General features: G+C 41.7%; 1 protein-coding gene across 13 annotated transcripts in view; it reads left to right on the plus strand.

The window, feature by feature from the left end:
- The window catches only part of PAX2 (paired box 2), a 99,404-nt gene extending 73,640 nt beyond the window's left edge, over positions 1–25,764 (plus strand). For 5 of the 13 annotated variants that reach the window (XM_063405760.1, XM_063405761.1, XM_063405758.1 and 2 more), the window contains 4 exons: positions 10,451–10,660; positions 14,298–14,399; positions 20,253–20,339; positions 22,268–25,764. In XM_063405760.1, coding sequence (XP_063261830.1) covers positions 10,451–10,660; positions 14,298–14,399; positions 20,253–20,339; positions 22,268–22,389 — 521 coding nt within the window. In that variant the 3' untranslated portion in view covers positions 22,390–25,764. Of the gene's footprint in view, positions 1–10,450; positions 10,661–14,297; positions 14,400–20,252; positions 20,340–22,248 lie in introns of those variants that run through there. The other 8 variants (XM_063405766.1, XM_063405768.1, XM_063405767.1 and 5 more) reach the window with 5 other exon arrangements.
- The last annotated feature ends 759 nt before the right edge of the window (positions 25,765–26,523 follow it).

The following is a 26,523-nucleotide window of genomic DNA, read 5'->3' on the forward strand; positions in this document are numbered from 1 at the left end:
CTGCCACACTCCCAACTCAGCTTGAGAGCATCCTCATCTGATCCATCTGGATTCAAGAGTGAGAAAAGTTCATTTCAGACCCAGCTTGACATTCCCAGGTGGCAACTTAGCAGTAACATCTCAATCTGTATGCGACATTTCAATCAGTGCAGAGTAACAAAAGCAGAACTATTAGCACTGGGAGCTGTTCACTGGTGGTAATGATGGAGAAATTCAGAAACTGGAAATGAAAAGGGGAAGAAAAAGCCCCTCAACACCCTGAAACGCATCAGGGGAAGAGGGGCAGAGATTTTTTCCTGTACACTTAGGCCAGGATCCAATGTTTGGATTAATGGTGCCATTACCCAAGAAAGGACTTCAGATAATGCTCATTCTTAAAATGTTTTTGCTGGCAATTAAATGGTTGCAGGTATTGATCTTCATTGATCTGATGTTCTCAATTTGCATAATCTATTAAAGATGAATGATTCATGATATGTTTGCTACGGGGCTGGGCAATGCTTTCAGGAAGGACCAGAGAGGTGAGGAACTCAGTGCTGCCTCCTGATCTAGCCCAGCTAGGAGATCAGGAAGAGGCATGCAGATTTCTTTGGTATCACCCAGGTCCTGCTCCCAGGAAGGGATACTGCAGTAATAGTGAGTACTGTGAGGGTGCCTGTTTTACTGATATGGTATCTCATCCTTGAAATGCCTCATACTTTTGTCCCAGGGCAGTCTGTGAATTCAGGTGATACCTGAAACAAATGTGAAACAAATCTAACCCTTCAGGGTACAAATTCTGTGTGGAGTCACTTCACAATGTGGGATTTAGATCTTCAGTCTACGAGAGAGTCTCCCCAGCTAAGTCCTCCCAGACAGAAAGAAGTATGGCTAGGTCTTTCCAAAGCATAGCTGTATGACACCAGATCCTTGCCCTTTCTGAAGACTTAAGAATATGTCCTTCTCTCTGGTCATGACTAGCTGTACTCAGCAAGCTCTTTCAGCTCACACCATTCTGAGAGTACACCCCTCCAAAAGCCATCAAAACTTCAACAATATGTAGCTATCTAAGATCTTGAAATGTAATGAGATAGTTAAGGAAGAGTGTTGTTGAAGTCCCTCTATCTGTCTGGGGGCTTCTTGGAACTGGAGAGCTGGAAGTGCTGCAAAAGAGGCATCCATCTCTTCAAAGTGCCAGAAGGTTTTCCTCAAAGTCCTGGATATCTGTTCAAAGATAGAGGCTAGCACCACAGCTATATCCAGTCTTGCCTAGTACTGCCAATATCAAACACTCCCCTTCAGACAATTATTCTACTAACACATCTTAGATGGGTCAAATCTCTGCAAGCAAGTAAACAAACCATTGTTTTTACTATGGAGCAGACAGTTCATCCTTATTTCTCCCTATTAAGTATGTACAAGGAATTTTCATGAATGAGTTGTCACTTAGGGGCTAGTTGGACACAAGACTAGGAAACATACCCTGCAGTCCTTCATATGGAACAGACAATGCAGAAATTTTCAACTTCCATGTGAAGATTCAGAGAGAGAACACTCTTAAGAGTTGCTTGAGAACACCACCTCACCTCTTTCTGCACACACAGGCCAGCAGGTGAGCAACATCTTGCCTTGATGTTGCATAGCTCTCATAGCTGGATTGGTGTAGATCCCTCTCAGTTTCTTGGACAATATCTTTGGACACCAATCAGAATTCCTAGAAGCAAAGATCCAAACTCAAACATACCATGATAAGGCAAGTATGTGCAGTAGAACTCTTACAAGAATTCTGTTGTTCAGAGTTGTTCTATTTCAATCATTTCTGTTGAAGGCAAACAGTCAAAGCAGATGAGTATAAATCTGTACAGGGCTAGGTAAACACAGAAAATCTCAATAGCTTTCTTTTATTCACTCGTTTCCATGGATCTTTGAGTTTGGAAGGTACTCAATATCTAGGTAAGTACTCAACAGGCAAGAGATGAGTGGAGAATATTCTGGCACTAGCAATAGAAATACTATAAAAGCACAAGGATGTCCACAGAAGCCTTGAATCAAGGCGAGAACAAAGGTTAAGATTCATCTTTTAACACCACCAGAAGTCACAGCTGTTGGAATAGTCATGCAAAGAAGTGAGATGTCTTCAAAGAAGTTCTGAGTTCTGGGGACTTAGATTAATAGTTAGGGAACAAAGCCCTTTCCAACTCAATTATCTAGCGCAGAAGTTACCCAAAAGAGAGGCAATACTAGAGCACAATGGACTTTTCATGTATGGTTTGAAACTTGCTTGTTAACAGACTACTAAAGGGGAGGATTTAGCTATTGGATGGATCATAAATTGACAGCAAAGGTGAAGAAAAATGTCCCTTAGTTGAATCCCAGCAGTTTTAACTAAATAGACCTTGTTTGCAAGCCCACTATAATCCATGAGATGTACAAGGAAAAAGGTAAAAGACAAGATGAAAAAAAAATCACTTCAGGAACTTCTACTGTGACTGAAATGGGAATATGTGTCCCTTTTTCTTCCTGTGAGGAAGTTTATGAGTGCTTCTCTGCTACAGTTAACACCTATTAACAGGCATAGAGAAGTTTTAAAGTCATCACCACCCACCAAAACAGCTATCATGTCCTGGATGGAAAATGCTTCCTTCTCTCTGGGAAATATTTTTTCCCTAAAGCAACAAATATCATCCAGGGTGAGAAATCCCGATGACATCTCAGGATGTATTGAACAAAGGCACCACAAAAACAAAAAGTTCACGGATTTTACTTTCCTCCAGGCTTCCCCTGTCTGGCATAGGATAAGATTTTTTTCAGTTTATTTTTGTTAATTCATACATGAATGCATGCCAAAAAAAAGTTGGAATTACTGACAAAAAAGGATACTTGCTATACTTGAAAGACATTAAAAAAGTAGTACTCAAACAGCATCTGATTTCTATGAAAGTTTTCAGGAAAGTTGTGATGATAATCATGGATAAATTGCTGGCTAGACACTTGGAAAAATTTTCTGCAATGATAAACAGTCCTTTGAGAATTTTAGCCTCCTGCAAGGCGAAAAGATACTATTTCCTTCATTTCAGATTAGCAAGTGAACCGAAGAGAATTCTGTCCAGTTCGATAACCTGGTCATTTAAAATGAAGAAACAAACCAGGATTTGAAAAAGCAGGAACATTTGTTTTCCCCAAATTAAGTGAATTAGAGTTGGTATGAGAGGATGAAATCTATTAGCTTTAAAATAGGGTTCTTAAACCAGTCCAAATTCCCCCTTATAGCTATCCTTTCCTCTAGTTAATAAACAATTTTTAATGCAAAACCTGCTTAGAAAAGCTTGCTTTTTCTGTTCTAATATATTTAGGAAGTCAGGGAACTTATGGTCATTTTATTTAATTAGCATGAATAATTACAAATACTGATTTTAATTTAATTCTAATTTCCATCCAAATATAACTTGACACAGATAACAAGTAAAAAGTTAATAATCTAATAAAATAATAATATGGACTCATCGTTCACTATTTTGCCATGTAATAATATGTGAAGACAAATTATATTAAACAACATAATTGCTAAAATAAATGTGCACATGATGCACTTCATCTACTTAGCAAAAACTGAAATAACTATGTTTAGGGTGAATTTTATATTTGTCAAAATATTTGTTACCTCCCATAAAATTCAAGCTTATAAAAAACAGCCTCACAGTAGAAATGTAAAACAAGTTGATCCAGCTTGCTGTTTTAAATCATGACTAAAACTGACCATTACATTCAGTTGTACTTATAATGTTACAAGGGGAAGTATTTCCTTCCCCTTTTCCTTGTTTGCATTGGTGAAAAATTCCTGTCTTACTCCAGTCTACTTTAGCCTCTGATAGCTCTCTTTAGCTACTTTTTTAGCCTCTGATACCAGTGAGTAATGGCCCTGGCCAGGGCTTGACTAATATGACATAAAAAACCCTGTTTAGCAAACTTCTAGGGGGCCCAAGTTGGCTTTGGCGAGGGCAGACCCCGCAGACTCGGCAGCCCAGCAGTCACCAGCAGTCCTGCAGCCTCTTGGGCGCATTTCTGGATGCTCCAGTGCTGAGAAAATGGACTATGATAATCACTCATGCCTCTGCTACAAGGTTGTTACTATCCTGCCTCTCTAAAAGGAAGGCAGTATTTTCTGTGAGCAAGCCTCTCATATTTAAGCTGAGGAACTGGCAAAAGCAGACGTCCACAGGACCTCCAAGTTTAATCAACTGTTTCCACTCCTTAGGAAGAGATAATATCTTCTTATCTAGTCAAGGAATTTGTAAAAGCAAAAGGTGTTACTATTCTTCTCTGGGACCAAATGGCTGAGAGTGATAGATGGTCAGATGAATGATCCCTGAAATAGACAGGAACGGGGTGGAGGGGAAGGAATCACATAAACTATTTATATGCATTCAGTGGAATTTTCACTGGCAGTAACTTTATGATGCTGAAGATAGCAGCTGGCGGGCTTTAAAGAAGTATTCAACTGAAGAACACAGAAATGGATGGACCCAAAAGAAATATCTTTGCTTTCCTTAAATTAGCATTTAAGTGAACAATAGCAGTGAATGAAAATAATGTCATATAATGACAATAGCAGTGAATTGGCACTCCCAGTCAAATTTTCTTCAGCAAAAGGACAGTATTGCAGGCTGCCACACTCTATGCTGCTGGATAAAAGGGGACTTTTCTAGAGAAAATAATTGTATTATATTGTCTTTCCAGCAATTCAAGTTTTGCTTTTTTTTCTGAGGTTAAATGAAGGATTCAATGAGTGTGATTTTGATAACAATTCTTACGGTGTAGACATTTGCCCAGTGTAGCAAAGACTGTGCTTTCTACCTGAGTTAACACACTTTTGGTGTCCATCAGCTGTACTGGATTTAATCAGACCCACTTCTTGTGTAACCAAAAATTGCCCACTTCAGTCTTTCAGAGAAATTGAGAGCTTAGAGTAATCTCTGTCCCATCTTTTTAAGTCTACAACTGCTGTGGTCTACCAAGGAAGATCTATCCTATCTTGTGATCAGTAAAATACCATTATGATGAAACTTTGGAGTTACCTATAATGAGGACTGTGTGAAAAACTAACAGGTTCTAATTGCTTTGCCCATTATATATTTCAAAAGCATCTTGTGTAAGAGGTAACACTCAAGTCACAAAACAATAAGGAATAACCACGTGTGGCATTTCAAGACAGGCAGAATTTGCCAAATCCAATGGGCTGGGACTCAAGAAAGGGGACAATATAAACTCCACTGAACTTCTCTGTTTGTCAAGTGCACAAGCTGCGTGCACATCTTTCTCCCCTCTCCCCAGGACTCCACAGCATATCTTCCTTCTTCAGCTCCATCTTTAAGCAAATGTACTGAGAGCCACATGAAACAGACTTTGGTGGAGTTCTCAAATGATTAATCAGTGTTGCAGTAGCTTCAAAGAGTAACTCCAGATCACAAGTTTACTGGAAGCTCCATGTTTTACTCTATATGAAGAGTATAAAATTTTCTCTTCAAAGTAACTTACAGAGTTAGCAAGTCAGTTTACTTGGAAAGCAGAAGTTTATCAGATCAGACATAAAATCTAGATTTATAACATTCAGTTTAATGAAAAAAATTAGTAAATAAATTAGAAAATTTGACATGGGATGTGATGTGGCAACAGCTTTGACTCTTAGGGGAAAGCAGTCCAAGGTTGTTTCTTTAAACATATACTCAGCAATGTAATGGGCTAAGAATGTGGATAAATGTGTGCAGAAACAGAAAATAAACCTGAACACACAAGACTCACTCTCCAGTCAGTAGGAAGACAAGAAAGTATAAAATGAGAAGCGGGTTAATCTTGGCACACCTCTAAATTCTTCTAGCAAAGGTCTTTTATGATCAGAGAAGAAAAAAACCACAGGACATTATTTCTTTTCAGTGCAACTTGCAAAATGCTCTTGCAACAGAAAACCTAGGAAACTAAGAATAGAAAAAGTGGTTCATCCGATATGACAGCAAGCAAAAGCAAACAATATGCTGTGAGTCCTGTCTGGTCTTTTGTATGGCTTTTGGAATTGGAGGCAAGATTCCCACATAGGAGAAAATTATGTAACTCCACTGCCTATAGTGTAAACTCACCAGTCCATGAGTTCTGAGGACTCAGTCCCAATCTTTTTACCACAGTGAAACTTTTCTAAGGAATAGAGAATGTAAATACAGAAAAAGATGCTTCAAAGGTGAGTACAAGGATAGAACTCAAAACACTTGAGATAAAATTCATTTTTGGCACAGGGTTCCTTCATGAATACAGATTATTCTTCTCTGGGCTCACTTCCTCACAGATAAGAGTGATCCCTAAGCAATGCTGTAAGGATATGTGTTGTAAAGGATGGGGCACTAGGATCATACATATAATTTGATAGAGACTTCAGGAAAAGATAAAGAACAGGAAACATTGTCAAGATGGTAAGCAGTGTTGAGTGGGTGTGTAAATGCCATCCCCCCTGCATGGATGTGCCATCTTGGTATTCCCTGTGTACTATAAAGAAAAGGAGCACTGGATGCAGAGAGTTTATCCTCCAAGAAGACACTAATGAAAAACAAGCAGCTTATCTAGTCCTGCAACCAACACCCCCCACCCCCACTTTTCTTCAGCAGGAGAGAGCATGATAAAAGCTGAGATGAGTCTTTGTAGGAACCCAGAGCTGTGAATCTTCCTCTCACTCTGTCTGGCCAAAATCCCTTCATTTGCAGTGGAATTTAGGCTAGAGATCACCAGTTCTTGCTCTCCGCCAAAATAACGGAGCAGAGGGTTAGAAGGAAGAAAAATAACCGTAACTCAGAAAGTACAGTCAGAAAGAGAGGAGTAGGTGATTCCAAAATGTTGTCCTTTACTATGTTTCCAGCTGCATCCTCACCCTGCTGACTTTCAAGTTTCCTCCACCATCAATAATTTTTTTTGCCACTTATAAACAAGGATACAATTTGCCTTTTTGAAGAAAAGAGGAGACTGGGGCAGGAGTAGATTTCTGCTGTTTTGGAAAGGGATTGCAAACTCATTCCACTCCCTGACCATTTGACTACAAGCTGGTATTCCAGCCTTAGGAGTAAGACATACCTTGGGATTTGCTGAAGGAGCCTTACTGAGCAACACTCCCAACAAAACATAGACAAACCAAAATGGCACTGCTCCACAGCTTGCTGGCAGTAGTGGGACTTAGGATAGGCAGGGGCAAGTTCTCCATCACAAATATGAAAGAATCAGAGAATGGAGAAAATCAAAATTGAAAACATAAAAGATGCAGCTGAAGTTTGAGGTGGTTAAAATGAAAAATGAGACTGTGCCATTCACAGGTGGATAGATAGATCAATCAGTTGATTTCGTATACGGTGACATGCTTTGGAGCTATAACTCACTGCTGGGGCAATTATTCCAGCAAAGCAGTGGCAGGAGTTATACCAGAGACAGAATTCAGGTGCTTTTAGTCAGTGGAGACTTGGACAACAAAGGAGTAAAAAATGGTAAATGCCATCCATCAGTAAAGATACATGGGATATAAATTATGTCTGTGCAGTTGCACAGTGTAGAGGGAAAGATAGACAGACAGATAAATAGACACATAAAAGTCTAAGTTTTGGTTGTGCAATCATTCGCTGTCTGACCTTATCGTCGCCTCCCTTCCACTATTCTTAGAGAGAAGAGTGTTTAGCATTATTGTGTTCAAGTCTCTTTGCCATGTTACTGTTGACTTCTTTATCCCCTCACACACTGAGTAAGTGGCGATGCCTCTGGAAGGTGTGAGGAATTTTTCTTCATAAGCCTTGATGTGTTCAAGAGAGGGCTGGGCTCATCTCCACTGTGAGTCTGACAGGGGTTTTAACAGCCTCACAACATTGGGACAAATAGCTCCTGGTCCCTTAACCCTTCCCAGCTTTGCAAGGCAAGGCCTAGCACTGTTGTTCCCATTGCAAGGGCTTTACGCAGTCTTTCAGGCTGAAATCCTCTCTGTGGTGGCTGGGCAGAGCGGAAATCCAGGGGCTGGATCAGATTGGCCTAATGCTCCAGCAGCTTAAGCGGTCTGTTTTACCAGAGATTATGGTTTCACTTACACAGAGCGCCTGAAAAATGCTGCGATTTAGGGAGGATTATAGCTCAAAATTCCATGCTTTAAAGGAGAAATAAAGCAGGGGAGGGACTAGGAAAACCACCGTGCCTGGGGGCTGTGCAAACAGGATTAACCCCTGCCCATAGCACCTCTTGCTTCTGCCCACCCACGCTTCCATGTCCACCTTATTCTCTGCCCTTTCCTCCTCAGCAGCTCCCCACACCTGCTGTGTCTTTTATAATAAAGAGAGTTGAAGAAGGAGTATGGAAAATGCCCAGGACCAAAGTGTCCCTACTTTATTTACGTATCACTGTCAAATGGCTTCCTTGAAAAATATCACTTCACTCGCAGCCTGTGAAAGCCCAGGGAGCTTTTGGCATTCTGCCTGCAGATAGGTCTATTCATCCAAATTATCTTGTATCAACACTATTTGGATAAAGGTTTCAAGCACTCCCAGAATGCTGGTGGTGACTCTGCCTGTTTGGTCTGAAAGTAAATCTGTGCATTCCTTGCCATCTGATGACAGAGGATTCAGGAGAAAAATAGCTTGGGGCATTCTTGATCTACAGAGACTGACTCTGGCACATGAAGGCTCACTAGAGGGATAGTAGGACAGTGTATAGTTGTAAAAAGCAGAAGCTGGGTGCTGATGTGCTGCCTACTCTGGGGACTTTATTAACTGTAAAACAAAATCCAGATATTCCAACTTCCATTCCCCATATCCTTCACAGAAGGTCCTTGCCAAACAGAGCTTCCTAGCAAAATGGGAAAAGAAAATACAGTCCTCACTTAGCATACCAGTGACTTTACTTAGTAAACTAAATGAAGTGTATCCCTTTTGGCCAAGACTGATCCTTTCCAATTAATTGAAATGAGCATATGTCTTTGCTCATTTTTTGCAAAGAAGTCTTGGTGATGAGAGACCTTTGCTGGCCACCTATGTTAGAAGTACTTGGAGGAGAACACAGATGGCAAATTATCCTTTTTGCCAGGTAGCAAATCTTTAGGAAACAAATATCTCAGGATAAACAGCATTCACAAAGATATTGTCCAGCCCTTTATTGTCTAGGTGAGAACTACAGCCTTGGAACAAGGTACCTAAAGTTAATTAGGCCAGTTCTACATTAATGAAGTCAGATTTATGACCTAATTATATGTCACATTTCTATTTCTTTGTATAAATCAAAACCACCAGAACTAACTTATTTCACAGGCTATTGGCAATAGTTGCCATCACAGCAGAGAGATGGCTTTCATTTATTGGCTTGAATTTGTTTACCTGAGGATGGACAGTTTGCTAGATAATTTGGATTGGATCTGATCACATCATCCATGCTTTGCTTTCAGGTGTCCAAATACAGGACTCTATTACTGCTGACCCAATGGGTGTTCTGGAGTAACCATGCTTTGGGTCACATGGTTCTCTAGTTTGCAAACATCCTACTTTGCAGCCAAGTTAGGAGCAGTGTCAAAACTGAATCTGTTGTGCCTATGAAAATCTGCACCTCAGTAATGGAGGCCCAATGCAAACAACAATGAAAATAAGAGCTTTTGTAAGTCCCCCACATTTCCTCTCTTCCATTATGTCTCTCTGTCAAGGTATCTGGCTGGCAAAACTACACTCTGGGAACAGAGTCAGCCTTGACTGCATTTATGGTTAGATCTCCAAAATGTGCCACTGTGAACAAGATCAATTGATTGATCTATCTGTCTATCCATCTATTAATTGAACAGTCCCATTTGTATTTTAACCTCAAATCCAGCTCTACCATTTTTGTCAGCTTTTACAAAATTTGGCTAGAGAAGTTGTGGCCATTACACCCAGCGATCTGTTCAATAGATGCTTATAGCAAGGCTACCCTCCTGAGGAAGGTTACCTTGAGTTTGAAGAGAAAAAGTGGAGCAATTCCTTGGGCCCAAGTGTGTAAGTGCAGCATCTTCATATGCCCTTGGCCAGCAAGAAAAAGCAGCAGGGAGCACAAAAGCTTCAGAGCATTCTTCTTCCCAATCCTATGCTTGTTCCTGTCCTCCCTCTCCTGCACGTTCCCTCCCTCACCTCTCCTCTTCTTGCCTCCCATTCCTCCCCTCTGCCACTGCACTCCATTCCCCTCATCTCCTGCTGCCCCGCAGAGGCATTCCTGCAGTCCAAGCCTAGCCCCCAGGCACATTTACTGCTGTTGTCTCAGCACTGGCTCCTCTGATCTACTCCTAGCCTTTTTATTTTTATTTTTGTTTTAATATTAATTTCCCTGTAGATTTTAACCACTCCATTTTCATTTACCCATTTTGTTCTTCCTCTCCTCCCTCCCCCACCCTCCTCTTCCTTACCCTGTTCCCTTTGTCTGTCTGTGTCCATCCCTTACCCTACCACAGAAAACCTCTCCTCTCCCCTCAGTATAAAGCAAGAGCCTCATGGAGCCTCTCTCACCCCTTTCACCCCCACCACGCCGGTCGGCTCTGGGCAGGCTGATCTTCAGCCCTTCCACATGGCCCTTTCAGACGATGCGTCCACGCCTTGCTACAGTGCCTTCCTTCATCATGGTGCCCACTTTGGGCAGTCCAGCAGCCAGCCTCTGATAGCAGGTAACCGGCCTTGGCCACAAACTGAGCGGGGATGCTGTAGGCAAGGGGTTCAGTTTCGTCTGATGGGGAGGCCAGTGAATGCTGCAAGCTCTTTGAATGCAAGTGGGAACCAGAGCAACCACGTTCCAGGTCTGCATCTGCAGCATATGTTCTCAGCTCCATGAAGAATTAATCAAGTTTTCATGCCTGTCCTTCATTTTTAGAATAAAATGGGAAAAGAAGCTGTAACTGCCTAGAAGTGACTGTGTATCCCAGTTGCATTGGGTTTGGGACTCAGTACAGAAACATGCATACAGCAAAATCCTGTGTTGCCTCAATGCCATAATGTCCCTGAGTACTGCAGGCACAGAATACAGTGTGCTAGCCTAAAGTAGACGACAGCACCATGAAGATCCCTGCCAGCTCTAGGCCTGCCTGGGTTGTTCAGCACAGGTTGCAGCTACTTACTAAGTCAGATAGACACAGGCAGTTGATGAGCACTGCCATAGCTATGCTGTGAGCAGTATTTGAGTCACCTAGCTTGGGAGTGTCAATGTGAGCTGGTGCCTTCACACCAGCTGGTGCAGACCAAGCAGTTAAGAAACCCAGCACCAAGTCTGAATGTCAAGAGCAGGAGGGATGTGTGAGAGAATAGGTTTTACAGCCAAAGGAATACAGAGCTGAGGTAAGCGGCCTTTAAGGGAAGAGCAGAAGAGAAGAAATAGGTTGCAGAAGATTACAGCATTTATGAGCAGCAGGCAGGACGGAAAGATGAGGAGGAAGGTCAAGTTTCAGGTAGGTACTAAGGGAAACTCCTGAGCAAGGCAACAGAAGCAATATTGATGCAGAACCTCAGGGGTGACTTGGGTGAAATAGTGGGTATCATCTTGGGTGACCACTGACCATGTTTCAAAGGATGTAACCTGGGCTTTTTCAGAACACACAAGTCTTGGTGCAGACCACAAGAAACTCAAGAAACATATCTTACCTCTGCCTCTTTCATATTCCAATATTATTTTTCTCTTTTGACTTAATAACCTTTGTCTTGTCATGTGAGATTTCCATTTCTAAACCTCCATGTAGGAAAACATCAAGTAACAGCAGAGATTACTTCTGTTCATAAGACTTCTTGGTCCTGCCTTACTGTAGCCAGTAAGAGCCTCTGAGTTCTGGGCACTTCCTAAGCCAAGAAGTCTCCTGACTCTCCAACAGTACAGATATGGGGTGATACTGTTATATATGACCTTCTTCCAGCCTAGAAGGCACTGTGTTTCTCGAGAGGCACGTGCCTTAGGAGTCTTATAGGGAATTAGACATGGGACAGGTGCTGTTCCTCACTCAGAAGGTTCTGCAGGAGGAAGAATGGCTGCAGTTGGAAGCATGTTATGAGTAGCTTTGCCATAGCCCTGCAGTACAAGAATTTAATAATCCTGTCTACTTCTTTGTAATGGAGGAGGTTATGGAAGGGGCCTGTTTGGATGTAACAGCATTTTAAGAGTTTCTCCGTGAGACTCTTAATGATGTTACTGATACAGTACTTGTTTGTTATCTTCTTTTTCAAGACTGGGATGTTGACAGATGATCATTTCCCAACAAATTTTCCATGCTCAGTTTTGAACATCAACCTCTGTGTGCTCATGTCTGAATAAAACACAGGGGCATATGTGCACACATCAAGTAGCAGAGTGAATGTATATGTGATCCCACCTGAATGAAAGTGTCAAAATGAATTAATTTCTCCTGAAGCTACAAAATGTTATCTCTAACTTTTCAGTGACATTGTTTTCTCACTCATCATTTGTTGTTATTTCTCAGACTAGTCAATAATTGAAACTAAAATAACAAGAATTTTAAGCATAAAATTTCTTGCCTTTAACCAAACTGAGAAAAAAAAAACTACATCTACTAGGTGTTATTCATACTGTTTAACATACAGCTACAAGTCACTAAAGGAATGATGGTGATAAAAGAGTAAAAGAGTGTAAAATATTAATCCCTGGTACATTATGTATTTATTTTTATCAGTATTGGGGAGTGGCTGGAAAACGGCTCAGTTGTTGTCTAAGAGGACATAAGCTAGGAACATCAGCCACTGATCAAGAACCTCTTCAGGGAGAAAGAATGAACTTGCATTTCTGTTTTCTGGAGTAAATCACCTCAGTAATCTTTACTCAAGAGCTGTGAAAGCAATGACACTGGTTTAGCCTACCTCATCCCAGAGAAACTTCCTCCCTTCAGGTTAATGTTCCATGCTTATTAGTTTTTGCTTTGCCTTGTAACTGTTAATTATTTCTGATTCCCCAGCCAAGGTTCATACTTGTTCCAGGGCCTGCTTTTATCAGTTACCATTCTGCTGGTAGTAGAGCTAAACCAACCCCTCTTCCTTCACTGACATATCCCAGCACGGCTCCGGTGACTCCAGTGGTGTTAATGGGCTGTACTTAACCTGTCACTCCTAAGGGCGAATCAGACTCTTACCTCCAGTTAGAACAGACAGGAGAGGCAAGATTTAACAAAAGAACAATAAATAGCACAAACTTCTTGGTGAGCTGCAGTTCACCTAGGGAATGTGAAAGGCTTTCGATGCCTGGAACCGGCTACATCTCAGTAGGCAGTGTTGGAGGTTGAGCTGTAAATCTCTCAGCAGCTGTGGGGGAAAGATTATCTTAATTTATTTAGCTTTTTGTTTTGTTTTGTTTTTCTTTGTTTGTTTTGTTTTGCTTTGGCTTGAAACTCCCAGCAGCTTCTGAGATTATTTTAGTTCATTTAAATGCAATAAGCACTAACAGCAAATGCCCTTCTGGCTGGCCCATTTTCAGGCTAACCCGTCCAAATGAGGAAATGCCTCTGGCATCAACCAAGAAGCCCCCAGCTGCACTTCCTAAGAGAGGAAAAATAAACTACAATCATACACCCAGTCCACACCCCTCTCTACTTCTTTGGTGGTGAAAAGAAATCACAACTTAAAGTATTATAAACAAAAACTTGTACCTGTGATAAAAATGAAGTGAGACTCAAACTAATTTGCATGATCCTATTATTACATATAGTATACCAGAAACTGGAAGGAGTCCAAACAGCACTGGTCTCATGCTAAGCACTGTGCAAATCTACTACAAGTGTGCCCTTGCACCAAAGAGTTTGCAGCATAAAAAGAAGCACAGAGAGGTAAAGTGACTTGCCTAAGACCATCAGCAGGTGAATGGCCAAGGTGGGAAGAGAGACAAGCACAGAAAACTCTTGGATCGCTTCCCAGTGCCTTGCACATTGATCATGCCCTAAAGCAACATCACCTCAGTTTTGGAACTGCATCCACTGCATATAGACAGGACCTCAGCTACTCTGGCAATGAATATGCTGCCATTCTCTGTGCAGATCAGGGCCATTTTGATTTAGTTAAAATAGATCCAAAATTTACAATGAAACAAACCAAATTCTTTTGAGCCTCATCAAAGATAAGTTTTAAATCCATCCTTACAGGGTGAGAACAAAAGTTCCCAATCTTCACCCACTATTTTCAGTGGGTGGACAGAATTCATGTAAGAGAAGGCTGTGCAGTAGTTGCCTATCAAGTTGTGTGACAGTGGAACAAGAGGTGATACCAAATCAATATTGAAAGCCCTTATCTGTATTGATCACCGGTTCTCTCCCTTTCCAGGTCGTGATATGGCAAGCACCACCTTGCCTGGCTACCCACCCCATGTTCCCCCAACTGGACAAGGCAGCTACCCAACATCAACTCTTGCAGGAATGGTTCCTGGTAAGTCAGCTGCCAACCCCCAGTAACAGTGCACACGTTTGAACAGTTACCAGCATTGTGAGAGCTTTCACAGCTGGCTTGGCCATTGCTTTGCTGACATGATGAGCTAGTCTTTTCATAAAGAAACCATCAGCTGCTAACCAATATAGCTAAAAACCAATGTAGATAACAACCCTTTTTGTAATGTATCTCTTTCTCCCTAGTAACTGATTCACTGGTGCTATGGGCAGCTAGCTAGCTATAACCTGTGGCAATTAATTGGTAATTAATTAACTCTAGTATTCATTAACTAATGTAATTATTTTCCAATGACCCATGCACATTATTATGTACTGTTCATGGCTCAAGATACTCACCTACCCACTAACTAAGGGTGACAACTCACCTTCTGTCTAAAGCCATGGCATCAAGCTGAAAATTATCAATGGTAATTTAATACCTGCAGTATTTGAAGACCTACTGTCTATACAGCCTAAACTTACTAAGAACTCAGAAATTACTAACAGCATTTCACGAGGAACTAACTATTTACTCTTAAGAACCAACTACTTAACCGCCTCCTGTTTGTAAAGTAATGCCTCCAATCCAAGAAACCATCAACTTAATCCTAACTCCAAAGACAAACTCTTTCTTTGATACCCAATGCTTTGGAGAAATACCTTATCTCAGCATATGGCTTCATCCACTCTTCCAGAAGAAAAGAGGACTATTTACTGTGGGACAATTGAACAGTTTATTACCTCAGACTCTATTACCTACTCTCCTCTGATGACGGTTGTCCCTAGTAGATAAATGAAGAGCAGGATTTTCTTTTCTCAGACATGGTAGCTTAGAACTCAGAACTCATCTGCCACTGATTTCTGCTTTTTATGGCCCATGGTTGTGAGTTGTGATGATTAAGGGGCAGGTACACAGCCCATTCTGCAACCTCTGCTTCTGAAGAGATGAGTCCAGAACCGAAGCAGCAAAAAGTTGAGGACAGAAAGCTCTTAAATTAGTATCATATGATTTCCCAGGGCTTATGAGTGGAAAGCCTAACTTAACCCTCATCCAGATTTCGGAACATTCAGCTAAATGAACATTAACTTCAGTGAGGACAGTGAAAATATAACTGTTAGGAAATGTTTTCTGGTCAAAGTCTTAACATCTTTAAGTGACAAATCATAGAATGGCCTGAGCTGAAAGGGACCTTAAAGGTCACCTAGTTCCAACCACCCTGTCAGGGGTAGACATCTTTACAGGTTGTGCAAAGCCCCATCCTGCCTGACCTTGAGCACTTTCAGGGACTGGGTATCCACAACTACTCTGGGCAACCTGTTCCAGTGACAAATTTTAGGGCATGTCCTACAATAAATTATTCAAGGAGATGACTTGGCTTCAGAATCACACAAGCACTAAGACAATATAGAATCAATTAACACCCCTCACACAACTCCCCCCAGTAAGAGTAGGTAAATTCAGTTGACAATATTTAGATCATTTATGGTCAAAACTTATAAGAGATCACAGCATACAGAAATTATTAATGATACCAAAATAGCTGGCTCTTTGAGGAGAAACTGTTCAGTGATTGCTATGTAAGTTTAATGTCCTCATGACAAGGACGATACTGACTTCTAAACAGGGAGAAAATTTTAAGACCACTAAAACCAGGGGTCACTTCTCCAAGAATAGGGTGTTTCAGCTCCTTGATGTGGAGGCTGCATATGAGACAGTAGTATCCCCAAAAAACCCCGCAGAAATATTCCCCGGAAGAAAAGAAACAATTATACAGAAAAAAGTGAAGTTATACTTCAAAGCTAAAAAAATTATTCTGGTCAAATGGATATCTTCACATTAAATCTGATGTCAACAATCAATCAGAGGGAGTTTTTCCAGTGGCCTACTTGGGCATCCTGCAGTAGTTACTGCATCTTTCAACAGAGCATCAGGTTCTGGCTGTTTCAGTCATACCCCACTGGTCAGACCCAGCCAGGAAGCCCTTTTCTTCCTGTTTTCTAGTGTGACTGAAGCCAACAAGATGGAGATAAAGAGGCTTCCTGGGAAGAAACAGAAGACTTTGCTTTAATGGGTCACTCTGCAGATCTCTGCAGCCACTGCTTTGCGTCAGGGGCCAACAGGGGAAATGTGAGGAAGAGTGTAAGAGTAGAGCAAGCATGTATTGGTACTTCCTCAAAAGATCTCCGCGTTGTAGCTAAGAGACTTTCTAAGCCAGACTTAGTATCTTTCTATTTAATATTAAACCCTTGATATGTTTTTCCTCTACAAATGTAAAAAATCTCTCCTGAATCCACATAAGCCTTTTACATGCATAGAAACCTTTTGCAAGAAGTTCTGTAGCTAAGCTATGTATTTTGTGAAAACTATATCCCATATTTGTTGCGAACCTGCCACCTGCTAGGCTCACTTCATGCCTCATCGTTTCTGTATTAGAAGACTAAACCAATAAGATTTAAATACAGATGCCAAGAAATAGTGTTAGTAAAGATTCCCTGAGCACAGATTGCACAGACTATAGACCTCCTGAGATCAATCCTCTGTGCTGACTTGCAACCTCTGTTAGGAGTCCAGTTTGAACAATCAAATACAATGGTGCCAATGGTTTGTTATGTGCCCTTGGGCTAAGAAAGTTCAGAGGTCAGTGCTTTAACCACACTGGAAACACGAAGCCTGCAAGATGACTACTCAGGAAGTATCTTTAAGATACATACTAACATGCAAACAAACCTATTGTTCAGATGTGAGAAAACATGGGAAAGAAGCTCTGTCTTCTCTAAACAAAAGTCCAGAGTCAAACACACAACTGTTCAGAAACCAGATTTCTAACCCATTCAAAATTCTGATTCCTTGATATTTGTTTTCATCCTGAATTGGTATGAGGAGTCAGAACCTTACAACAGTTCAATTTGCAAACATCAGGATGAAACATTTCAGTAACATCAACATGTTCTAGATGTCAAGACATATTAAAATAGTGAAAGAACTGAAAGGAAATTAAATGAAATGAGAAAGGCAAAATGAAATAAAACAAGAAAGTTGAAACATAAAAATTTGTTTCAATTTGCAATAACTTCAGAACTTTTCTTTCCAAAACTCTATTGAAGCTGACAAGCTCGAGCAAAACATTTCCATTTCAATGAGACAGTATTTTCCAGAGAAAAACTGTTTCTGAGAAGATTGTTTAACCAGTGCTAATCAAAGCTTCTATGTTCTACCCATGACAGCCTTTCACCAGACTTACACACACACAGTCTAGAGAAAAGCTTGTCCCCTCTAGCACGACGTTCATGCAACATGGCCAGCAAATGCACATGTCTCTGAGGTTTATGCACATGACGTGACAAGATACATATTCCTGCATTTGCCCTTCCCATAACTTCGGGTGCCAGGCTGTAAACATGGACAAAAGCCAGTGGTCCTAAGCACACACTTGGAAAAGCAGGGGTTAGTCACTCACAGAAAGATGAATCAGGTATTGGGCTGCACCTAACCTACATATCTGAGAGAAGTTTCCTAAAAAGTTAACAGAATATACCTTTGATCCCTGTCTCAATTCTTCCTCTTTCCCAGAAAGGACGTCAGGTTTCTGCAAACTGTTTCAGTGAAGTGAGCATCCGCCGAAGGAACTGAAGTTAGCACAGAGCAGTGCGGAGCCTGCAGAGGGCTGGAGGGCTGGGGACGGCAGCGGCAGGGAGTCGTTAAACAGAATCCAATGTTGATGAGGAAATTACACTTGTTTCATTAGTGATCGGGGAAGGCGATAGCTCAGTTCCTCTTGGTCACAGTTGAGCTCAAAAGCTCATTATCCTGCTGCATGCATGCTTTCACTCCTCGTCAATAAACACTGTTTCCAGTGGCTGCCCTCCCTCCTCCCCACGCTCCATAGCTGTGGCTCTTTCTCCTGTGCTTAACCCGTGCTTTAGCAACGCTATGAACAGTTTAGGGTGTCAACTCAGCGGGGAGTGAGAGAAAAAGCTTGAAATATCAGAACAATTTCTCTCCTTACAGTGAAGTTATGTCATATGAAGCACTTCAAATGCAGAAATTCTCATGAGGATAATTTTTTTTCTCCTTCTTTGGGAAGCAAACTCATTCTACTATATTCCACAGATAAGTCAATTCAGATGGGAAAAATCTGGACTGCATTGCATGGTCATCTTCACGGGCTTCACCTCTTCTTTCCCAGAAGATTACCAGATTTTCCATGTACGATGTTTCTAGCTATGGAATTATGCTGAGTTATTATCATTAAAACAGTAGTTAGCAAGATCTCTCACACAAAATGATTTTTCATGCTGAAACTAAAAGCTACTGTGACTAAAATACCTTTGGATGATGAGCAGGCTTGATTTATAGTCATTTTTGTACTGACTACTTTGGTTATCACCCCGAGTACCTCTAAAAACCTTGCTGGAAAGATTCTTCTCAAGTTTAAAGCAATACAAATCCCCTAACTTGAACAGACTTCATTTCCACCATCTGAGAATCTGTGGTTTTGGCTTTAACGCTCCAGTGAGAGGAGATTTGCAGAGATTATGCCATAATTAATTGATGTTCTTTGGTAATTGTATTACAGGCATCCATCCCATCTTGCATTACTTTCTTTTCCTGTTCCATGGTATCTAGCAGGAACTGCCAGGTGCTTTTCAAACACTTCTCTTGTAACAATTCCACCTCTGCCTTTGAGCAGACCATTCTTCCACTGCCTTTTAAGCACATAAGGCCTTTCAGATGGCATTAATTGTCCACAGGCTGTTGTTACTACATTAAATTGAGCTTATGATCAGACCATGCCATGATTTTTCATAATAGAATGATAGATGTTTAAGTTTGGGGAGATTTGTTTATTTTGAATGCAGCACCACACCCCTTCAGTTACCAAATACCCTGCACAGCCTTCTGAGAAACAGGGAGACTCAGCTCCTTCTACGCAATAAAATGGAATGCTTTAGAAGACGGCACAATCCAGATCTTGGTTCAGAGTCTTACTAGATCACAAAGCTTGGAAGTATTTTTGTTTGGGCCCATTTTCCTAATGTGAAAAGGGGAGCTGTAGCACAACTCCTTTTTCAGATTCAGCACAGTACCTAAAGTGCTAATCATTAGAAAATTACTTTCCAGAGCTAGAATGCAGCAAGTATTCTCTATAACTCGCTAATTAAGCATAAAAGAGAGGTTAATAATGTATGAATCACTTTTCTGACTAATACCATCATCCAGAGTAAGAAAGAAAGTGATTCATGTGTTTTCCATTTTGTTTTGTATTTAAGCACAGCCAACTCAGAACATTTCCAAAAATGAATGATACTCTTCTCCACAAATATGCCTTCACCCTCAGTACCCTAATAAAAAAAAAACTTAGCAAGACATATTGCCATCAACAGCACTGCTAGTTCCAAAGAGTTTCTTGTGAGCTTGTCCCATCAACCTTCCATGACTGCTGTCTGGACACTACTGGAGAACCTTCTAAGTTATTCATAAGAAAGCTGATAATTAAGTGCATAAAATCTTGCATATGCAGTCCTACTGCAGCTTGAGAATTGGAAGACAGAAGGCAATGAAAAAAAGGAAACAAACCAGCCTCACCTTAACAATTTATTTGTATTATTGAACTTGGATGGACTTCTTGATTGTAAAGAAGTCAATCTTGTGATCTTAATGGTATGGGTTAGCAACTTTGCACTGAACAGGCACTGCAGTGACTTGAAGGGAAGAGTTCCAGCTAGACAAGGAAGGTACATACACCAGTTTTCCTGCTGGCAAACGGATTCAGCATGAACACTGATCTGATGGAATAGCAGGTGTAAATCTTTATCCCTAACTGTATTTCATACCTTCCTTGGTTTCTTCCAGGGAGCGAATTCTCAGGGAACCCCTACAGCCACCCTCAGTACACCACCTACAACGAGGCCTGGCGGTTCAGCAACCCTGCATTACTAAGTGAGTACCTCTTTCCCACAGCACACCCCCAGCCTCGCGCTCCTTCTGTTTGTCTCTTTGTTTTCTTTTCTTTGGTTTGTTTGTTTGTTTCTGAAGAGGGTTTTCAAGTATTTGGGTAGGTGAGAGGCCTTTTTCCTCACTCTCCAGTCCAGTTTGAAATGGGTATATACTTCATGCATGTTTTCTATCAGTTCTGAAGCTGATCCCTCTTCCATGAGATAGTTCAGAACTCCAGTTCAGCTCTGGCTTCTCCATGGGCTGCATCCACAATTTATTCCAGATTACATCAAAAGTTAAATTTAGGTTCTGCTACTCTTAGGCCACTACCAGCATACTTTCAAGGCCTAGTTAAAAATTCAGATAAGGTTTCACTCCTCTCCCAGGCTAAATCCAGAGTCAGTTCCTGGGAAATCTTTAAATCCCATAGAATTTCTTCCAACTGGACCAGTTGGACTAATGTCTAGAGTGGGAGACAGGCTGCATCACAAGATTTATAGTAGCCAGTGGAGTCCTCTTGCAGGGATATATATCCATCTCTGGATGTATATATATCTGGATGGATATATATCCATCTCTGAACATATCACTGATATGTTCAGAAATAGTCAGGGGTTTTTTCAGATGGGAAAAAACCTCCTATGAGACTTTAGCTTCTAATACAATATTTCTTTGCAGGGGAATAGGAAGATATTTATTATATGTAAAATAAATCATTTTTGATTATTACCTATGTATTTACTGAGGTTTAACAACTGGATAATAGATGCACATTTTATTCCAGTGCTGTTAAACTTCAGTAAATGTGATCTTAATAATCAATCACCATTTAACACACATTCGATAACTATCTAAAGAGCATTCATGCCAAATGTGACCCAAATCCCAAGTAGTAAAACACTGTAATTTTGTTTCATTTTTCCCTTCCTGGTTTTAAAGTGACCCATTACACTTTGTCAGGTACACTCAGAACATCTGGCCCTGACACTTTCTTTGTGGCTACGGATCAGGTGTAGCATATTTGTGCTGCAATGTTTGTTGTGGTTTAGCCCCAGGCATCAGCCAAGCCCCATGCAGCCACTCGTTCATTCCCCCATCAGGAGGATCAGGGAGAGAATTGGAAGGATAAAAACTAGAAAACTCCTGGGCTGAGAAAAAGACAGCTTAATAGGGAAAGCAAAAGCCACACACACAAGCAAAGCAAAACAAGGAATTAATTCTCTGCTTCCCATGGGCAGGCAGGTGTTCAGCCATCTCCAGGAAAGCAGAGCCCCGTCACTCCAAACATCTCCCCTTCCTCCTTCCATCCCTGCCTTACACACTGACCATGATGTTATCTGGTCTGGAATATCCCTTTGGCCAGTTCAGGTCATTGTCCCAGCTGTGTCTCCTCCCAGACTCCTCACTGGCCTGGCAGTATGAGAAGCAAAAAAGCCTTGGCTTTGTGTAAGCCCTGCTCAGCAGTAACAAAAACAACTCTGTATTATCCACCCTGTGCTCAGCACCAATCCAAAACACAGCCCCTTACCAGCCACTGTGAAGAAAGCTAACTTTACCCCAGCCAAAACCAGCACAAATGCTCATGGGCTTACTTATTGATTGTCAGAGGATGTAAAAGCATCTCCATCCCATAGACAGGCATCCTATCCAGAAGCCACAGAAGCATCTATCAACTGAACTGTGGCCCTCAGCTGGCTTCCACTGATTGCCTTTCCCTAATCCCATTAGGACCTCAGTCTCCAAGTTCTTTTGGTTCTTTTGCTTTTCTTTCTTTCTACCTTTCTTTTTGTTCTCAGTTGTCCTTTATTTCTTTTCTTAGTTTGATTGTTTCTGTTTTTTGTTTTGGTTTGGTTTTTTTTGTTTACTGTTTGTCCTTTCAACCAGTCCATTCTTCTCCTGTGTTAACTTTCAGGTTCCCCTTATTATTATAGTGCCACATCCCGGGGCTCCGCACCTCCCACTGCTGCCGCTGCCTATGACCGCCACTAGTTACCATGGAAACCACATGAAACTGCAGGGCGACAGCTTAGGCCTCCACATTGTACCTGTCTGATCACCTCCCTCCATCCCTGGGAAGGGTGAAGAGACCTTCTCCGCTCCTCCCCACATTCCAGTTCCTTCCTCTTCGCCGCGAAGGCGCCGGACCAAGCGCTCACCACACGAGACTGAGACCCCCTCGTTCCCTCTGCCCTCCGCCCCGGCCGCTCCCCCGATGCCAGGAACAGCCTGCGGCCAAGTGGCTTCCCCTGCAGGAGCCCTCCAACACCCCTGCGTAAAGCTCAGCCATGCAAAGCCCCCTTGGCTTCCAGGACTCCAGGGGGACTGGGAAGCAATGCAGTTGGCAGCCATCACCTTACAGGACCTCTTTCTGGGAGCGGTAAGGGCCAGGGACACGGGGGAGAACGCCGCTCGTGAACCACTGTTCCCCAAAGATATACTCTTCTGTGGTGGACTCCTGAGTGTGTGTAACCTGTGATGCTCACCCTGTTTCCCAGGACAGAGGGAACAGTCTGGCTAGAGCAGAGATGGCAGCACAGAGACCTGGCCCATCTGGCAATGAAGAAAGGACCAAGTAAAGATCTGCACCCCATGAGGGGTTCTCTGTGCACCTCATCCCCACTTTCCAGCATGGATTCCCCCAGAGTTGGTTGCACCTCACAGGTGGTGACTTTGCAGGCCAGAGTTGGGAGGAACCTCACACATACACCCTCAATTTCTGTGACACACAATCAGCTCAGACAGGAGGATGGAGCAACATTTACAAACAAACCGACGAAATGAAGAAATATATAAATAGATATATAAATATAACTGTGTTTTTATGCTTTGTCATGAAGGTCTGTAAAAAGGAACAAAAAAATCCCCAATTTTCTAAAAAACCCAAGCAAACAAAACCAACAAAAAAACCAAAATAATAATTAAAAAACCCTACAAAAATAAAACTCCAAGTCCCATCTCTCCCCACCACCTGAATGGCAGATGAGTTCCTCTGATGTTTGATGCTCCTCTTTCACTCTAGGGTTTTGTTTCCTTTCTGTTTTGCACTACACTGGGATGATGGTATTGGAGAGGATTGGATGCCAGCTCCACCCAGTTGCCTCCTCCTCCCCCTCCTTTCCTAAATCCTGTCTCTGGGGAGCAGTGTGGACAAGTCACATCTGACAAAGTTACCAATACATCAGCCGACAAAAAAAAAAAAAAAAAAAGCACTCTGAGGCAACAAACGTTTTCCATGTCACTGGCTGGCAAACAAAGAAAACAAGCCCAGCTGCGCTCTCACTGCGCTGTGTGGTGGAAAGTGTGGGGCTTCATGTGGGCCCATCTGATTGCCCTCTGGACAGCTGAGACTGAGATGGACAAATTCAGGATTGGCTGGGATAATTGCTTGGTTCCCTAGTCCTTAGCCTTCAGTCCTTTTACCTAAAACTCTGTACCTGTGATGACTTCAGTTCACCCTCATCCCAACTTTTGCAATTTTAGATATGCCCAACACCCATTCTCCAGATCTCCACTGCTGGTGACAACCACCTCATTATCTGTGCCCAACACCTACTTTCCTCACCATTATAGCGCTGCTATATGGGCCCCCCTTTGATTCCCCACCCATCTGCTCATATACCTACTAATTTATAGGCCCCCATTCAAATCCATGTGCTTGCATCCTACCAGCCAGACCCAATATACAGCCCCATCTTTTCATCTTCAATCCTGTATTGTGCACCCTAATATTTACCCCTTGTCCCAAATGCTCACCTGATGATTCTCTAGGGATTCTCTGCTCATTTTGGTTCCCAAGTGATGGACAAACACTGCTCTGCAAAAGGCTAACTGTCAATAGAAATGCTTATTACTCCTGTATTGTCAGCAAACTCATAAACTGTTCCTTGCACTGACACTTCCTCAAAATTACTCAAAGAAAACATGAAGGCAGCTATAGCCTGTCCCCAGGGCACCGAGTCTGCCAAAGTAGATCCTTGTTGTTTTAGAGAGGTTTCAGATAAAACTCGTGGACTCTTGTCCATGGACAAAGACAGGATTGAGAATAAAACCCCCGAAGGGCATAAAAGTGAACAGTGGAGCAATCTGTACAGCCAACATCATGTATAAAATCCAAAGTTCCAAACCTCTGAGGAGATATGGTAGTGGACTTGGTATTCTGTCTCCAAGTTTAACTTGTATGTATAAAATCCACCATCAGTAAACAGCTGTGTTGATCCCAAAGGCCCCTTTCACCTAACTTTTTCAGCCTTTGCATGGCTTTAGCTGATTATAGATCTGTGTCTTCTTTAACGGGGTGCCCAAATGATAAGGGTATTTGGGGGGACATTTACATAGAAGATAAAGAGCTAAAATCTGTTCCTGTACAGAATAAAATCAAAGAGGTTACTCCTGATCTAATAAAAGTGTCATTCTGCACATCTTACCTCTGAGTAACCTGCTGCAAATAGCGGAGTTGTTACCCTGTCACCAAGACCAGAATTTGGCCTGTTGTCTGATCTTACTCTGTGAGAGAAGAAGATTCTGTTCCATTTCTAAAGATATGCTTTCACCACTCCTTCTGTTTTCCTTCACAGACACCAGATAGATGATGAACCCTGTTAGAATGGTCTCTCTTTTAGTCTCTCAGACCTCTGCTCTACTTGTGCACCACCCAGATGCACTCAGCAGGTAGTCAGTGCAGAGGCAAGAAATCCCAGGACCAGCAAAGAGAAGCTCCTGAGGAAGCTAGAGAAAATGAGACTGTCACACCTCACACTTGGCCACCTGCAGCCCAGGGCCCAGGTCGAGAGAAGCCAGCAGCTCAGAAATGCTTATTTTTATGAAGGTGTTTCACTAAACTTGAGGACATGAGCTAGAGTCTGAAAGTAGGATTTAGTTGTCTCACTCATGGCTGGCTTGATTTGACCCTTGGAGAGCCAAATCTGTTGTTGGTTTAACTCCACTGGTAAAAGAGGATTTCCACCAGGCATTGGATCAGTCTGGAAAGTTCATAAGTACAGCATGTAGTTTGACCAGGAAATTCAAAGGAAAGCAGAATTATGCAAAGGACTGGGCAGTCTAATCCTCTTCCACCACCATCTGTAGACCCTCATGCGAATGTACTGAATTACATTTGCCAAAGAGTTTCTTGTGTTGGTTGTTTTGATTTACAGTCGGTGGATGCATTGTAAAGCAGTATTATAGCCCAAGTCTAGTAGCTGACATGGGGATTTATGTGGTGATATTACACAGAAGAAAACCATCAATATTCATCTAGATTCCATTAGACTGGACTATGCAGGAAACGCAAAAATTCTACCAATTATTTAATATTATGTTATTTGCAAAAAAACAATTGCTGCTTTGTAGGAAGATAATGTGTGTAATGTGAAGGCAATTCCTCTTGTATATAAATTCATCTCCATCTTCATCATGGTAGTTATTAAAACAGCCTCGTCTCATCCTGTAGATAAGGAACACGCTGTGTGTACTGTGCAAGTCTCGTTGTGCTCACTGAAAACAAAACAATGTGTTCAATAAAGCACAGCACAAATCCAGAACCTGAGGGAACAGCCAAACCTTGTAAGGACCCTTTCCCCAACAGGCCAACAGCTGCTTTGTTATAGGTGGGGGGGTTTATTTTTTCTTTAAAAAATGTTACAGGAAAAAGTGAAAAAGGATTGGAGGAAGAAATCATTATGCCAAATCCAGTGAAGTCTATTATACAAACCTCTCCTCCATTCTGCTTTCTCTTACCTTTCTCACATTTCCTTCTCATACCCTGTTTCCATTCATTTTCTATCCCTCTCTTTTATTTCCCATTCCCAATGCACTTTTCTATCCAGGGAGGGAACAGCATTACTGATATGAGAACAGATATCTGAGACCTCAAATCCTAGTCCTCCTTGTGGCTCTAGAAAACCTTTGTCAAGTCCCATTTCCCCATACACCTCAATTCCAGCACTCCATAAAATGGGAATAACAACAATTTCTAGTTCACAGGGGGATTGCACAGCTGAATTAATTAGCACCGGCTCAGTGCTTTGAGATTCTGGATAGAAAATTCTATCAAAATGTTAAGCATTAATGTGAATAATAATTAATGTTTCCATGACATTTCTCTCTTTCCTTTTTCTCACAAATCATTCTTTTTTTCTTTTTTCTTCTTCTTTAACTCTCCCTTCACTTCTTTCTTCTCAGGTCATTC

This window comes from Prinia subflava, chromosome 9 (assembly GCF_021018805.1).
Source record: "Prinia subflava isolate CZ2003 ecotype Zambia chromosome 9, Cam_Psub_1.2, whole genome shotgun sequence".
NCBI lineage: Eukaryota > Metazoa > Chordata > Aves > Passeriformes > Cisticolidae > Prinia > Prinia subflava.